The 17,056-nt window shown below is 38.6% G+C and overlaps 1 protein-coding gene across 6 annotated transcripts in view; it reads right to left on the reverse strand.

The window, feature by feature from the left end:
• The window catches only part of GULP1 (GULP PTB domain containing engulfment adaptor 1), a 253,662-nt gene that overhangs the window by 91,600 nt on the left and 145,006 nt on the right, over positions 1-17,056 (reverse strand). For all 6 annotated transcript variants that reach the window (XM_067549053.1, XM_067549051.1, XM_067549050.1 and 3 more), the window contains exon 4: positions 8,219-8,280. In XM_067549053.1, coding sequence (XP_067405154.1) covers positions 8,219-8,280 — 62 coding nt within the window. The remainder of the gene's footprint in view (positions 1-8,218; positions 8,281-17,056) is intronic.

Here is a 17,056-nt window from a genome sequence, read left to right on the forward strand (position 1 = left end):
GTGGAGCCACTTGGCACACCCCTTCCTCCGCTGACTCTGATACAACTGGCAGCTCTTTTTCCTCCATCTGAGAGGTCTTCTGTGAGACCTCTCCAAGCTGCTGGTCTTCTACCAGGACCTCCTCTGGACCTGGAGGCTGGTCTCAGCCTCCAGGCCCCTTGCAGTCACTGAAGGGGAGGATCTCCTCAGGGAGCCCCTGGTACACAACCCCAAGCTCTGTGTACAGGTGGCAGAGACCCCCTCGGTGCGATGGAGGTTGGTCCTGGCAGGAGTCACCAAGATCGGAGATTTCCTGGACTATGACTGGGGAGACTAGGTGGACCCCCAGGCGCTGGCTTGGCGCATGGGGCTCTCCATCCTTCGATGGAGCGCGTACTCCAGGAGATAAGGGCAGCCTTCCCTCGAGCGGGTCTTGGGAGACGGCGCTCCCCGCCTCCCCCTTGGTCTCGGCCCTCCGGTGCTTTCCATTGGGCCCCGGCCTCGCTCTTCCCACGCACCAAGCCAGCTGCACGACCTGTAGCCGGTCCTCTTTTGAACCGCGCTGAGGGATCATCTCTACCTGCTTGTGCTGCACACCCTTCACTTCCTTGCCCTCGTGTCCTGTCCCGACACCAAGTGGCGGGACCTGTTGCCACCTGCGGAGGACAAGGACCCCCAGTGGGCCAGTCTGTACTCCACCCTAACCCCACGGCCCACCAGGGACATCAGTTGGCGGCTCCTTCATGGAACTGTAAGCACAGGCGTGTACTTGGCGCGGTTCACCCCTCACCCTGACACCTGCCCCTATTGTGGCATGAGGGAGACCCTGATGCACATCTACCTTGAGTGCGCCAGGTTGCAGCCCGTTCTGATTCCTCCACAACCTCCTGCTGAGGTTCTGGCTGCACTTCTCCCCACACCTGTTCATCTACGCACACTCCATCTGTGGCCCCACAAAGTCGCGAGACCTCCTCATCAACCTCTTCTTGGCCTTGGCCAAAATGGCCATCTACCAGACCAGGGAGAGGAGGTTGGTGGGGGGGGAGGGGGGAGCGCTCTGTGACTGTGGGGCCTACTTCCGTTCCCTTGTGCACTCATGCATCCGGGCAGAGTTCCTTTGGGCAGTATCCGCTGGCTCCCTTGACACCTTCCGGAAGCAGTGGGCACTGTCGGGGGTTCTCTGCTCCATGTCCCATTCTGGTTTTCTTCATTTGTCCCTGTGACCCCCACACCCCTTCCTGGTCTTTCATTCGTTGTCCCCCGTACTCAGTTGTATCCTGAGCTCAGTGACTCCTCCCCTTGGGCTGGGGGAGGGGTCTTTAGCAGTGGGCAGGCTAGCCCACTCCCTGGTTTACAAATAGATCACCTTCCTGCTGCCTTCTGGCTCTAATGTCTCACAGATGTTACAATATACATTGCTACAATATGCTTGAAGCCCCATTCTGTGCCAGCAGCTATATCTTCTTTTTATTCAGCTGCTGAAGACCCAGTCGTGAATGACATTTAAATGAACCAGATTCATGGAGCTTCAGAAAAAACTTCCTGTTTAACAGCAGGAAAGGCATTTTCAGCAATCTATTCATTAGTTCTTATAATTCTTATAATATGAAGTACATACATAAAATTTAATTCCTTATCACGCCACCACTTATTTCTGTTTCCCAAACTTCTAGTTGTTCAAATCTCTACCACATATAGCTCATTGCTCAGGCCTGTCACACTGAGCACATCATCCTCAACCTTTGAGATAATTAATTAATTTTCAAATCCTGTTTTAAATATCCCTTATCTAAAATTATTCATGAAACTTACCTGACTTCTTTTCATCATCATTATACCTCCAGCTTGCTTGTACCTTATTTGATTCTTCATTCTTCAGCTAAAGGTGACCTTATTGATCCTACTTCCATCTCAATTACTATTACTTGCAAATGTTTTAGTTCTCTCTCTACTGTACTATTATTTGAAACAACCTTAAGTCTTCATCTTATTGATTTTTCCTATACACCCCAGTGATGAAAATCATTTATTTTATATTACCTTAGAATATTAAGTTCTATTTTCTTTCCTTCCTCAAACTTACTTATGCAATAGTCAATTTTTCTAATGAAGTGTTTTTAGATAATTCTGTGGAGAAGGTTATATAAACAACTGTGTTTCACTAGTTGAATGCAAAAGAGAAATAAGGGTAGTGTAACTGGTGCGCAGAGCCATAGGCAGGACGAATGCCACAGGTTAGAAGAATCAAAAGGGTAGTATACCACTAACTCGGTAGGAGCATGTTCCAGCTCCCAGGGAAGTCATTGTGAGTTTTTGTCACTGATTTCAATGGCACAGGATACAATAAAGGCCCTTCAAAATTGTTATATAAAGATTCAACAAATGACTAAAAGGGACTGAAAATACTCCTCCTGATGTAATGTATATCAAATGTCAAAGTATGATAACGTAAACTTGCTGCAGGAGGAGGAATATTGCCACAATGGGAAAACTTCCACTTGTCTTCTTTGTACATGATTTGAATTACACTGATTTTGTTATTGCACAAAACATCAGAGCGTGTTGGATTATCCTCTCAATGTATGGCTATACTACATACTCATTATCCCAAAACAAAACATTATCCTTGTTTGGGCCAAGGACAACAAGATACACAAACATGCAAGGCCTAGCTACATATATACTGTTGCTCTCACTAGTTTCTGGCAGGTTATGTATACTCTGGTCTAAAATTATTATTAGACTGTAATATACATATACATAGTATACATTTATATTATATATATATATAGGTAGATCGATCAGACAGATATCAATAAATTGGTACAGTCAAGTCTGACTGGAATTTATAGCTTCTACCTCTTATTTTCAGTTCAAATCTCTGTTTTACATTCTGTACTTGATTCTCACACAAAAATCTTATTCATTGGTTTTCTGGAGGGACCAAGTGCAGAATATAAAAGAGATCTACGTAGCAGATGAGAAATTTGTGGGGTGTGCTGAAATATCAGAATTTTCCCTTAATTGTAATTTCCAATGTGTACCAGTTACAGTTCATACAGCCAATATATACGGTCAGATTCTGATCTCAGTTACACCTACATAAGTCTGGCTTAATTCCATTGACATAATTGGATTTTCATTAATGAATCAGGCCAAAGATATTTGACCAATGTCTCTTTTATTTTGTCATCTATATATATATATATATATATATATATATATTTAACGAAAAGACGGGGGGAAAAAGAGAAGTTATAAAAAATGTAACTTCATAACATTTCTGACACTTCTCATTTCTTTTCTGATCTTAATATGCTGTAGTTTCTTGTTGTATGAAAATGCCAAGACAAACATAAAAATAGAATAGGCCTCAGATTGCAAACTTCCAGGATCAGGGAACATTCCTCTTTCATATCTGAAAAGTGATTAGCATATATAATAAATAAGTAAATAATAGTACAACAAAATGTAATTTGCAACATCTGAGTTTCAGAGGAACAGGAATGTAACATTTGGATAAATGAGCAAATTGTATGGCATAAAATTTTGTTCAAACCACCACTGAACAAACTTTTGAACAAGCTAATTAAATGCTATGGTTGAAAGTCAGAACCATGGCTATGCCTTGATGGCACAATCGACCCCACCTATTTATTAAAACTGTATTTAGTTTATGACATGATGGCTTAGTTACAGACCTAGTTCCAGTTATCTGAGTACTTGCTTCAAGTTTGTTTCAGAAATTAAAACTAGCTAAGTGTTTTCTCAGTTTCAGTTATTTAGCATATATGAATTCTCTTACGAAAATATCTCTTTGCCTCATCCTTTTGCACATATATCCCTGGATGCCTGTAACTAGTACAACAGTAGCACTCTTCTGGGGGCGTCGTTGTTGTTGTAAACTTAGCCCGCAAGATATCTTAAAAAGGAAACTGAATACAAAATCTTTGCAGTTTTAATCTCTATGGTTGCAAATATGAAATATGGCCTAAATTATCCAAAGATTGTGGATAAGATGAAACCAATGCATGTATAAAGCAAACATTAGCACATATACACAAGCCAGTAGCCACATACTTATTAAGGTATAAAAGCTATCCTGACTTGCACACATGTACTGGACAATACATTGCTAATTCTTTATTAAAATATATGAAAAGGCCTTTCCAAAGCAACAAGAAAAATGAAAGAAACTATTAATGCATTTTCTATGATTTGTAGAATTGTACACCATTCTGCAAGGTGCCAAGCCCTCTCAGCTTGCACGTAATTTGCTTTTGATTGGTCTTTTTTATATAAAAAGATCTGTAGCAAAGTATTGCACATTCACTGCCTTTAAAAAAAAAAAAAAAAAAGCATTTCCAGTTATGTACTACCAATTTCTTTTCCTCTCCTTTTCTCAGAAATAGAGATTATCTTTTATTTGGGGGGGAGGAGGGGGGAAATCAGAAAAAAATTCTTAGTACACTCCTTTTTTTATTCTGGAGAATTTAGTTTAGTTTAGCTGATTTAAACTGACTTGTGTACTTGGATGTCATTCTGTGGTATTATTTTCCATCAAAGTTTTATTCTATTTCACTTTTTAATCAGTTTATCTTTATTACTCTTCACTAAACTAATTATCTCAAAGCATTCCCACGAGAAATAGTTACATGGTACTTTTCTTTGTCAATGTTCACATGCAGGAGACATGGACATATAATATTACAGAATTCTCAATGCGCTAATATTTATGTGGGCAATAAGCATTTTCTAAAAACTAATGAGCCCAGTCTCAGGTACTTCATAATGCTTCCTACATTTGAACCATTATTTCACACAATATATAAAATTGGTTGGATACGCTTTTTAATGTTACAGAATTACAAAATAGGAGTGCTGAAAAAAGCAATGATGTACTGATGTATATGTGTCCTTAATCTTTAAAACAAATGAAAATATTGGAAGCCAAGAAAATGTAATGAAAATGACATTTTAATGTTGGGATTGAAGAGACAGAACCTTAACTTGTATAAATTGGTATAGTTCATTGACCTCAGTGGATCTCAGTCTTTCTATTGTGGGCAGCCAGGAAAATTATTGGCACCGGTGGTGAGCAAGGGGTTTCAAATATTAGAACTGTATATTGGGTTTTATATTTATATAACAGCCTGGTTTGTTAATATATATATGAAAGGCTCATACTGAGTAAAATAATTCTTCTTTACCATATAGAAATTGAGCTATGGGTATACTATAGCACTGTAAATGTATACTTAATGTAGTTAATTTAATTCGGAGGCTGTTATAAGCTTATAAACAGAGGAATCATATAGTAGTTTCAAAATCAGGCACCTCTCCCTGACTGATCTTTTATAAGTGGTATTACATTTTTGGTCCCTAAATCTTACCATATTGTTTTCTAAATGCAAGATAAAAGCATGACAGGCACCTGAGCGGACAGAGGTGAATTTATATCAATTTGTCACACCAGAATGTGAAAGCCTTTTAAAAGTTTCAGTTGTGATATATCATCGTGTGGTTATATGCTGACAGTGATTGTTGCAGGACCAAAGCGAAATTCTGCAAGATTCTATTTAAGGAGCACTGTGATCATTGTTGTGCAAAGCTTTCTTTATGGTATATCAGCCAAATACTTTTTATACCAATGTGCTGCTTTGATGGAAAGCAGTAGCACACTCTCAGTATTGGAGCAGCATTCTAAGATATCCTGGTGAATACTCTGCACAATCTGCCAATGCTCCAGGTAAGTAATAGGGAGACCCAACACAACTTAAATGATAGACATATTAGAGAAAGCACTCAGCCATATAGGTCTCTGCTTGGAATGACTGCTCTTTGAAGATAGTCTTCCATTGTTTATGATTTCAAATCAACAAATGTTGATGCTGAACTGTTTCTTTTATGGGTATCACTGCTTCTTTGTTCCCTTCTGCATTTTGAAATACTTTTCAAAGTACTTGTACCAACACCTGTTTGTGAGATTCCCGTCTCTACAGATTCAAGAAAGAAATCAGAACTAGAAATGAAAAGTAAAGATGGAGGAGATAACTTGGTCAAGGACATTTATTTTATGAGAGCAGAGTACAGTTTCAGTTTTGCTCTTGAAACATGGATGAAGCATCAATTCCACCAAATATCGAAGACAGGGAAGACTACTACAAGATAAAAGCTACTTCTTCTGCCAAAGTTACTACAGTAATATATATTTTGGTTGCAAATTCAATTTAAAATTGTATAGAAAAAAAAACACATTGACATTGTGAATAGCAGGACTTGGTTCAAATTTCCACTGTCAGTGCTGACTTCCTGTGTGACAGTTCAAACAGGAGGAAGATGGCAAATAAAACTGTATAATAAAAGCTACAGGGAAGTGATGTTAAGATATGCATTTATTATATGAAATAGATCCAATTATAATTTTGCTCTTCAAGGAAGCATTCAAACATCTGATAATAGGAATTTTCTGCTTAAAAGTAATGTTTTGTCAAACTGATCTTACATTGCAAACTGATCTCAAATAATTTCAAAATGATTCTGCATTTGCTAGAATGGCTGTACTGTCCACAGATGAAATGAGAGAACTTTTATGATAAGCATGGCTGGTAGCACCACCTATTATTAAGGGTGCCCAACACTTTCCATTGCAAGAACTTATTTTCAGTTGCTTTTAACTTTGCCAAACTTTAACCATTTGGGCTGAAATTTTACATTCCAAGTGTCTGCCTCAGGCTGGATCTAAATGTTCCAATCCTATTGAAGACCCATGTGGGTGACAATATGATGGAATTTCTATTTTGTTTTTTTCAATTTGATACTATAGAAATCTAGGAAATTACACACATAAAACAATATTAAAATAAAATTATAAAAGTTGCAAAATCAAGCAGCACTCAAAAGGTAGGGAATTCCAGTATTAAGGTCCCTGTGAAACCTTAATTTGACCTTCTTGTGCAAATGCATGATGATATATTCTTTAATGCTATTTTTTTTCCATAGGACCTTGCCTCTCTTCCAAACAACTGTGTTCATTTAGGGGTGGCAGGTGGAACTGGGCTAAATCAAGTTTTTTCATATAAGGTGGAAACAAGAGGGAAAGAACTAAAACAAAACTGTTGCTATCACAATGATTCTGCAATAATGATTAAATAATAATGAATGCTGCATAATACTTTCCAGAAGTACTGTCCTCAGCAAATAATGTTTCTTTATTCTCATTACACCATGGTTTCATACTTTCAGGTTAACTTATCTACCCAGGTAGGAGGTGTTTTAATATCCACACATTTCATTCTCTTACCTGCTTGTCTTTACCACATTCTTCACCTTCTTCCTTCAGTCCCCCACTAGACTTCATCCTGCTCAATTCCTTAGGCCCTAAAGGATGACCTCTTAGCCCTGGTCTACACTTACCTGGCGATTTGGTGGCAGTTGACGGGAGTTACGCAAGTTACGCAGAGTAGCTTGCGTAACTCCCATCGATTGCTGTGCTTACCTTCTGTGCGGCGTCTTCACTGCACTATGCAACAAGTGTTGGAGACCATGCTGAACAGGATAACAGTAACAGAACTAGCTGATAATATTCTCTGATATAATTTTTTTTGTGGAGAGCTGAACAGTCCATGGATATGGAAGATAAGAATGCATTGGCAGTGATATGGGGAGATGAGATCACTGAGATCCTCTCTAGTTTTATTTAGTTTTTTCTGATGCAACAACTTTCAAAATTTGAAATCTTTCTAGCAGACTCGCATCACCTGCCTCTCTGGGACAAATCCAAGGCCCAGCACACAATCAGAACAACAGGCGCTGGTCAGATGTCTGAGGGATGAGGAAGGAATCCTCACCTCTAAGACCATGAGGTGACTGAGGAACCGCTCTGATGAGCTGAATTAACCTGACACATTTGCAGCACTCCATATGGGGAGAGGGGGAGAATTCATGTTGCAGTGGATCCACCAAAGAGAAAGGGGTGAAATTTTTTGCCTGAAACTTTTTCCAGAAAACAATCAAAACAAAAAAGCAGATTTGGGAACAATGGAACAGTTCACAAATTCATATTGATTTCGTTGAATTGTTTCAGTAAAAAACAAAATCCAAAAAAATTGAAGTATTTTGACATTTTCAAAATTAAAAGTTTCAATTTTTCTATTCAAAATTACTTTTTATTTCAAAATTTCCTTTAATTTTTTTTTAAATGTAAACAAAAAAGGAAAATTAATGAACATTTTCTTACCTTTGCATTGTAGGGAATGTAATGCTTTGATAAAGTCTCAGGAGTGTGCATCCATGTTTTGTCTGCAAAAAAGCAAAACAAAAAAATTGCATTAGATTAAATATACTATTGAGTCTTATTGTAACTTTAAATGCATCAATCATCCTCATTTTATTAAAGTAAGTATCTTTTTATCTTAGGTAATTATAATGGGCCCCATTACCACAGAATCTGAGCGCCTCACAAACTTCAGTGTATTTATCCCTGTGAGGTAAAGCAATACTATTATCCCTATTTTACAGATGGAGAAACGAGGCACAGAGAGGCTAATGGCTAGATTTATAAAGGAACTTGGGTGTCTAAGGATGCAGATAGGCACCTACTGGGATTTTCAAAAGTGCCAAAGTGCCTAACTTTCTGATTTTAAAAGATACCTATTGGCATCATTAGGCATCTAAATACCTTTAAAAATCTGAAATACAGAAATTCCGTGGCAGATCAGGGACCTGAATCCAGGTTTACCCACTCCCAGAGTATTTTACTCTGGTACACTACAGTATCCTTCCTCTCCTAAGTACTACCACTTTGTAGAATTGCTGTAGATTATCTCTAATCAAACAGAAAATAATCAGCAGAGTTGATTGATATTGGAGATACAGAAGATACATTGCCATGCAAAAGACCATCACTTTATAGGCATGAATGAAGATTCCCTCATGCCATTTTAAAATCACATACCTTGGCTGTATAAGACTTCAGCTGCCTTTAACTAACATATGTCAACATATCATGGGAATAATATTATTAGAATAGTGATGACAAACTATGCTTAACACTGACCACTGGGTAAAATCCTTGCTGGAAAACGAACATCAAATTCATCCAGTAATTCCATTATTTTGGGAGATAAGACCAGATAAGCAATGTCATGCTAGATAAGAAACACATCTGACTACCCAGAAAGGCTTTTTAATGTTATATAATAAGTTAGCTTTTCATCCTGGGCATATATGAGATTGTCCTTTTTAATCACCTTTTACTGAATTTAAAATCAGATCTGGAGTTCTGATCTCTGGATTTCATTCTCCTTCCTATGAAAGTGTTATGTCAATCCAAGGTAGTTTTTCCTTGTCATTCTGATACTTTCTTCACCATACAGTTGTTCCAAACATAGACTGCATATTACACTTATTCTGATGTATTATTTTTCTAGACCTAAGACTGTTCCTACATTTCTCTATTGTATTCATTTCTTCAAAACCAATAAAAAACAATAAATCAAAAGCAAAATTATTATCTGTAATATTTCTACAGGGAAGGTTCTAGTAAAAAATCATGTCTCAAACCATGTTAACAATTAGGTACAGAGTTTTAAAACTTTAATTTTTCACTAGATGGCCTGCATTTCCTTTAATGACCCATCTAAGAAATGTACACTATTGTCTTACTTTTCCTGCTGTGAATTTTATTATGCTTTGACAACAAGTGTTAACTACTTAGTGAAACACCTTTGCCTTTTCTTTCCTTTGGAATGACTATTTTAAAATGCCTATTTTATGTAAAACTAATCCGCTAAAGCTTCAGAAGAATAATTTGGAACACCGGAAGTTTAGAAATCCCCATAAAACATGATGTTAAGGAGAAATACTATATTTGGTTTGGGGCTATTATTGTCAAATGATTAGATGACATTCCTGATTTTTTAAAATTTGAAATGAATTCCTTTACTCATGGTGAGCAGGACTTACTTACACACATGAATATTCTCATTTCAGTTAGTATGAGTTGTAGTTACAGAATCTGGAACTTCATTGAATGAACCACCACAAGAGTAATGCAAGGCAAAATTCTACGCTGGCATAAGAACATGCAATTCCCTTTGCCCTCAGTGAGTTTGCACAGATACAACTTCTTCTGTTGGTAAGCACAAAAATGAATAAAATCCAGCTCATGCTCTCCGAGTTGTGCTGGCTCTTGTAGTCTTACCAGGCGTAAAAGCAGCAAACTTAGTTTTTGTAACTAAGGCTATGTTCAATTTTGCCGCCGCCAGATCGATCTTTCTTGATTGATTGAGCGGTCAGTGAGACCTGCTCAATTGATCAGGAAGTCGACTGAGTAAGTCCACCCCTCAAGTAGTGTAGCGCTGAGTTGATGGGAACACTGTTTCTGTCGGCTCAGCGCAGTGAGAACAGCGCGCAGAAGGGAAGCAGAGCAGTCCACGTCAGTTACGCAAACTAGTAGTTGCGTAGTTTGCGTAACTCCCATCGACTGCCATCGAATCACGCAGTAAGTGTGAACCAGCTCTAAAAAATGAGCTACGCCTCCAAATATGCATAAGGAGCAGATCTGTTGAGTAAGATACACAGTCACTTTCATAACAGAATCATACCTCAAAAGAAAGTGTGTATATAAAATAGTTGCATCTGTTCTGTAGCATACAGAACCTTTTGACTGAAGCTCTTGCATGAAAGAACAAGATCTATCCACTTGTTTCTTAAAGTGACATATATTAATATTTGATATTGTACAGTAGCTATAAATGTGCTTTTGACAATGGTTGAGGAGCATACAGCATATCAGGGGGGTAAGGTGGGAAGAGAGGTCACATTAGCATAGACTTCCTTTCTTCTCCCCTAATGCTGGGTTTGCTGTGCAGTGGACTAGTCTCTCAGCATAAATTTTGAACTGAAGGCTGCTCTACACTAAATCAGCTGTCAATGGCCCTGAATGTGATGTGTTATGTTTTCATTACATCCTCGTGATCCCAGAATATAACATTAATAATCAATACAGTTGGAAGGCAAAAATAAAGGAGAAAGCATTATATCCAAGATTAATTTGGTCTTTTATAGTATATTGGTTTTTTTTTAAAAAGAATCATACTTTTAAAAATCAGTGCACAATTCAGAGGGAGATGATGAAAAGAGGGTTTGCTAGGTAGCAAGTGGGTCCAGATTATGAGAGAGAGGTTAGATGAGTATGTCTATACTGTAATCACTGGGTGTAATTACAGCTCAGTCTGACATATCGGATCTAGCTTTAATCTGGCTAGCTCAGGTCCCAGAGCAATGAAGCTGTGACAGTGCATGCTCCAGCACAGGCTGTACAAACCTGCCAGGAACCCTGAGTAAATTACTCGTGGGGCTAGCCCACACCAAAGCTCACACTGCCATAGCTTCACTGCTCTGGGGCTGGAGCGAAATAGATTAAAACTAGTTCAGGTCTGTCAGATTGAGCTGTAATCACACCCCATGATTACAGTCTAGACATACCCAAAACTGGATTTTCCCCTCTTCTGTAAATGAGTGCAATTCCAAAGCAGTGCACACGTACACAGGGCAACTGATCCTGAAATGTGAATTTAAAATATTAATTCAAATGTTTTAATGGTTCTGCATTTTTATGCCTGTAAAGTTTCCACTAACTTCAGTGGGATATCGTCAGATTTCCACAAACATAAGGTATGTCTTTGCTGGTAAAAACACTCCAACCTGAAATGTCAGACCAACAAACCCTCACAAATGTGTTTGTCAATTCCAGGAGAAATAATAATTTTACGGTCAAATAATTTCATCATGCTTGGGCTATTCATTTACCTTGACTTTGAAAATCAACTTTTTGCCCCATCAGGACCAGTTCAATCTTGCAACACCATTTAATTGGTGGCCCAGGGAGAAATCCTAGTCCTAATAAAATCAATGACAAACTCCCATTGACTTCAATGGGGCAAGGATTTCATTGCAGATTTCAGTGTGAGCTCATCTCCCTACCCACCAGATCCAAAATGTGGTGCCAAGACAGCTATAGGGGTTGTGTTAAGGAAGGAATAATGTGGGTAATGTGTCCATGACCTGTATGTTTGTGCAGGGAAGATAAGGGGATGGAGCTTTGCTGTTAAAAAGACGGGATGGTGAGAAGAGTGATGTACCTGGCCAGGCTCTTGTTAAAGTGGGAGATATCTTGATTCTTTGAAGGAGTCATACTATTCACCAGGGCACTTTAAGGGCACATCTACACTACCCCTCAGTTTGGACTATCAATGTGTGATTAGCAGTGAGCACCAAAGAGCTGTGCTGTAACTCACCCATGTGGACACTGTAAGCACAAATTAAAAGGTTCCTAGGCCGCATTACCATAGTTCTCTTCAAGTAGGATTATATTTATGTGAGATAGGAATCTTTTAGTTTGTACCAACAATATCCACACAAGGGAGTGACAGCGCAGCATTTTGGTTTACACTGCTACTCACACCTCGATAGTCCAAACTGTGGGGCAGTGTAGACATGCCCTTAGTTAGCAAGAAGTAGCTAGTGCTACACACCATAGGACACTGGAGTATTAGCTGTAAACTTCACACTAGCATTGGAAACCCATTAGCATGGGGCTGCAGCATTGTCCACATCATTAAGCAAAACCACAATTAGGAAAAATTCACATAAATAGCGAAGAGATACTGAAAAGTCACAAGAAATATCTCCCAATCTTTATTTTTCCCTTGCATACTAAATTCTGATTTGCCTTCTGTCACTGTCTAGCAGCATCTTTTTAAAATCTTGTGGAGATTCAATCTCATTTCAAACCAACAGGAAAACAAGACCATTTTAGGCCAATAAAATCCAGGAAATGGCAGAAATATTGCATCAAAAAGCCACACTGAAAATTATGAGAAAAAAAAATAGGAGAACTCAACTTAATATATGAATGGTCTCAAGAATAAAATGCAGTTTGTTCTGCTCTCTCATCCCTTCTTCTTAAAATTAATTTTAACAGGGCTTCTTAGTGTAGTATTCAATTATTCATTTTCAAACAACAAAACATAGAACTTTATAATGCTATCAACAAAACAACCAGCTGATATTATTTTATAATTTATACAGCACCAACTGTGCGCTAGTACTTTACAGACACATAAAACAGCAAGGCCCCAGCACAAAAGAGCTTAAAGTCTAAATAAAGCTGGCAAACACATATAGCATACTGTCAGAAATTTTAAAAAAATGCTTTAGTGTACTTACTACACTTGAGTTTAATGAGTGCTAACGTTAATTTGAAAGTAATACATTTATAGTTTTCAGTACACCTGTTGGAAGAATGACTTAAGAGCAACATACAGGCACAACACTAGTGTGCATGGAATAACAGCTTTCTGTTTAAATGAAAAAGGAATTTGGTTACACACACCAGGGAGGAACTTGAATAGATAGCTAAGATACAAGCCCAATCATTCTGAGTATTATGAACTTCAGCCAGCCAAAACCCATTCAAACATTTAGGTAAAATTCTGCAGTGAATGTTTTGGGGGAACACAAAGACTGGCAGGAGGGAAGTGCTGGCTGCGTAGTGGATCCCACAGATATTCTTCTGCTTTCAGCAAAGAGGGAAGGGACACCTGAGCGGGTGCCAACACGGAGCAGTGTTCAACATCACAGCCTATGTACTTGGGACTGGCAAATACTAGCTAACAGACTGTGTCTCCTTGAGGATGCTGCATAAACAATTTCAATAGCAAGGTCCTTCTCCTAGAGTTCTTTTGACCACTAGACAGGATTAATGACCCAGATGCTCTGTGGCTGGGTGGGATGACTTGCTACCTATACCCTCTTCTTCTTTATTGCACCAGTGCTGTAAGGAAAGGATTGACTTAATGAGAGTTGCATGGCTAACTTCTGAAAATGTAAGGGACAATAGGAATGTTCAAAGTCTGTTTCAGCCCAGCTCACCACCACATGTATCCCCTTCCAGAATGAACAAATATTCTTTCATGACCTGTATTGCCTAACAGTTGGTCAAACAGAAGAACCAATTAGAGGTGTTTCCGGGGTATGCTGACTGTGGGCAGCTTTGCCATCAAAATCCCTTATGCATTAACTATGGGACAAATCCTGCAATCCTCATCCAGACAAAACACCCTTTGAAGTCAACAGGATTTGGACAACGCTTCATGTGAAATCTGATGGAAGGGTCAGAGTTAATGGTGCTAATGGTTATTACTTCCAGTGAGCTGACCCCCCTCTCCAAACTGCTTGGCATTACCATTTATACCAGCTACACAGAGGGAGGAGAGGGATAGTTAGACTAATTTTTTCAATTAATGACCAAAATAGTTTTGCACTATTACTTTGGTTGGGAATCAACACTTCCCAAGCACCCATCCTATTAATGTCAATATCTAAGTACCCTAACTGTTTATGTCACCGTTCATCTCGCTTAACTCTGCTCCCCCAGCATACCTCATAATGGCATGTTAGAGAGGCCACTCCAATCAATGCAATGAACAGAGAATGCACTCAACTACTGTGATCCAGATATGAAGTACTGATGTTGGGCTTACACTTTTACCTGTTCTGTAAAGTTCCATAATATAGAAAGATCTTATGAACAAATCAGCTTATTGTTAGCCTTCTGAACAAGAGCAATTTCCACACGGTCAATACCTCTGTATGTGTGAATGACAAGGAACAGATATTGTGGTAGTCACTTCCACATTTGTTGTCAACTTGGTTATCTATCTTCATATCAGTAAAGAAAAACTTCACAATAAGAAACAAAAATGAACACCCCGTTTGTTTATGTAGTGATGTATCTTGTCTCCATTAGTAACTTATTGCAGAGAAAGGTGAGCTCCTGCAAACTGCACATCAGTTAATTATGCAATGCTGTACATTATATACATTTTTCTTAACCCCTACAGGCCAAGAGTTTATATTCTGAAGCATGAGATTTGATTACCATTGTTGTAGTTTTCATTTGCATACAGTAGTTAGAGTGCACACAGTTATTAGTGGTCTTACATTTATCTAGTCCTTTCTATTACCCAATCATAGTATGTGTTTCAATGACATTTGGCACAGAGAATTACAGATGCTGACAACAATCTGTTTAAGTATTTAATAAAATCTTTTTTTTTAAATTACTGGGTAACTATGATTAAGCACACTATCAAAATTATGAGCCAAATTCTGCCCTTAGGTATGTACAGGCTATTGCCAGTGAAATGTACAAGGATAAAAAAAGTAAGTGTTTTGTTGTTGTTGTTGTTTTTTCCCCTCTCCCACTATCTGTCCTCCCCCAGTGATTCTCAGAGACAAACATTCATTCTTTGTCAAGACACTGAAGTCTTATCTTCCTAGAACAGAATGGAGTTTGCAGAATGTAGAGTCTTTCAGTATCCTTCCATATGAGACTAGGGCCTTATGAATGGCTTTCAATGGCTGCTTATTAAAATGACAGTGTGTTGTTAAAACAACACTGAGTTTGCATAGTTAGAAAATTACAAAATATCAGGAAATATAAATGATAGATTTGAACAGTGACATTATCTCAACCTTATCACATATGCTGTGTCTTTTATGCCATACATTTTAGGACATAAAGAATAATAAAGTGATCTACAGATTTAAGCAAGAAAACCCCTCCAAAATAATACAAGTATGCAATGTAACACTGATCATGACTCTTCAGTTTTTGCATTTATTCACTTTTTGTGACACTAACTGTGCAGGTTTAATGATGTATTAACTTTTTTTTTTTTTTAAACAAAAGGATTAGAATTATTAAACTAGTCAGTTTGTGCACTTTACATGTTCTGCTGCTCCCTAATGGCTATACTGTGTCTTAGGAGCAAGCCAGATTATAGTGTGACTCAAATAATGGTCTCTGGTTCCTCCCGTGCTCCAGAGGACACCAGCCCAATGCATAGTGCAAATTCCTACTGTTTCCATTACAGGTGAACTGCATTGGTTGGCATATTAGGCGAACAGGGACACAGGAAACAGATGGAATCAAGGCTTCACTCATTCTCCACCCTTGACTACTCACTCCGCATCCACCTTTGCAAGAGGGGGAGTTAGAGGTCCTGCAGTTACTGCTCTCACCACAGGGCTGCAACTTGTATTGTTAGTCTGCAAAAAGTAGTAAGAGAGTGTTTTACATACCCTTGCTCCCCTGTGGAGATGTGGAACACAGATCAGCAATTCATTTTGTGGAAAATTTTGAAATTCAATGTTTTATTCTGATTTGCGACACCCACCCACCTTCTCTGCCCGCCCCCCCCCCCCCCAAAATCAAAATGTGTGTAAAATATCTTTTATCACCTTTTCCTAAAATTATTAGAGATAATTTGTGTGTGTTCCAAGGGGGAAAAAAAGATCACTTTTGGACAGAGACCAAGCATGGAAAATTTCAGCCTGTCATACGGTCACTTTAAGCCTCACTTATTCCATAATTAATTAGCCTGAGGGGTGGGACCAACAGCAGGCTGCAGAGACACCCAGGAATAGTGGAAGAAGCTTTTTGTTTGTTGGGACTTTTGGTTGGACTCTTGTTACTGGCAGAAGAGGTTACATTTGTTTGTGACTTGGCAAGAGGATCAAGCCACATCTTCAGCACTAACCCATTATGGAGCCCTGAAGAAAACAGAAACTGAGGCAGGATGCTTCAAAGCCAGCCTGGCCACGAGGAGGCTGCTGCTCTATTATACAGCCAAAAGTTCAGCATGTAACTAAAGGGGTTACAGTATTAGAACATTTGTAAACATAACTAAAGTGGTGGCTCAATTCAGTTGACTGCTGTGACCTCTATAGTGCCTGACAAGAATCTTACTGCCTGCATTATGAACAGGATAATCAGGCTGGGATAGGTACAGGCTTTGGTCAATGAAAAAATTGCAATCACAACTGCATATCTACATTCTTAGGCTCAAACTGATCCTGAAATTTCAATAGAGAAATTGTTAGGTAAAAAGTTGACAGTTCTCAGTTACATTTCTCCCTTTTAGTACTCTAGTATGTTGCTACCTTTCTGAATTATTGGATATTACTACAATTAAATGAAATTTTTTCACTTGTGAAATTTGAAGGA

This window comes from Emydura macquarii, unplaced genomic scaffold (genome assembly GCF_026122565.2).
Source record: "Emydura macquarii macquarii isolate MOO-44397 ecotype Brisbane River unplaced genomic scaffold, CSIRO-AGI_Emac_v2 contig_1253, whole genome shotgun sequence".
NCBI lineage: Eukaryota > Metazoa > Chordata > Testudines > Chelidae > Emydura > Emydura macquarii.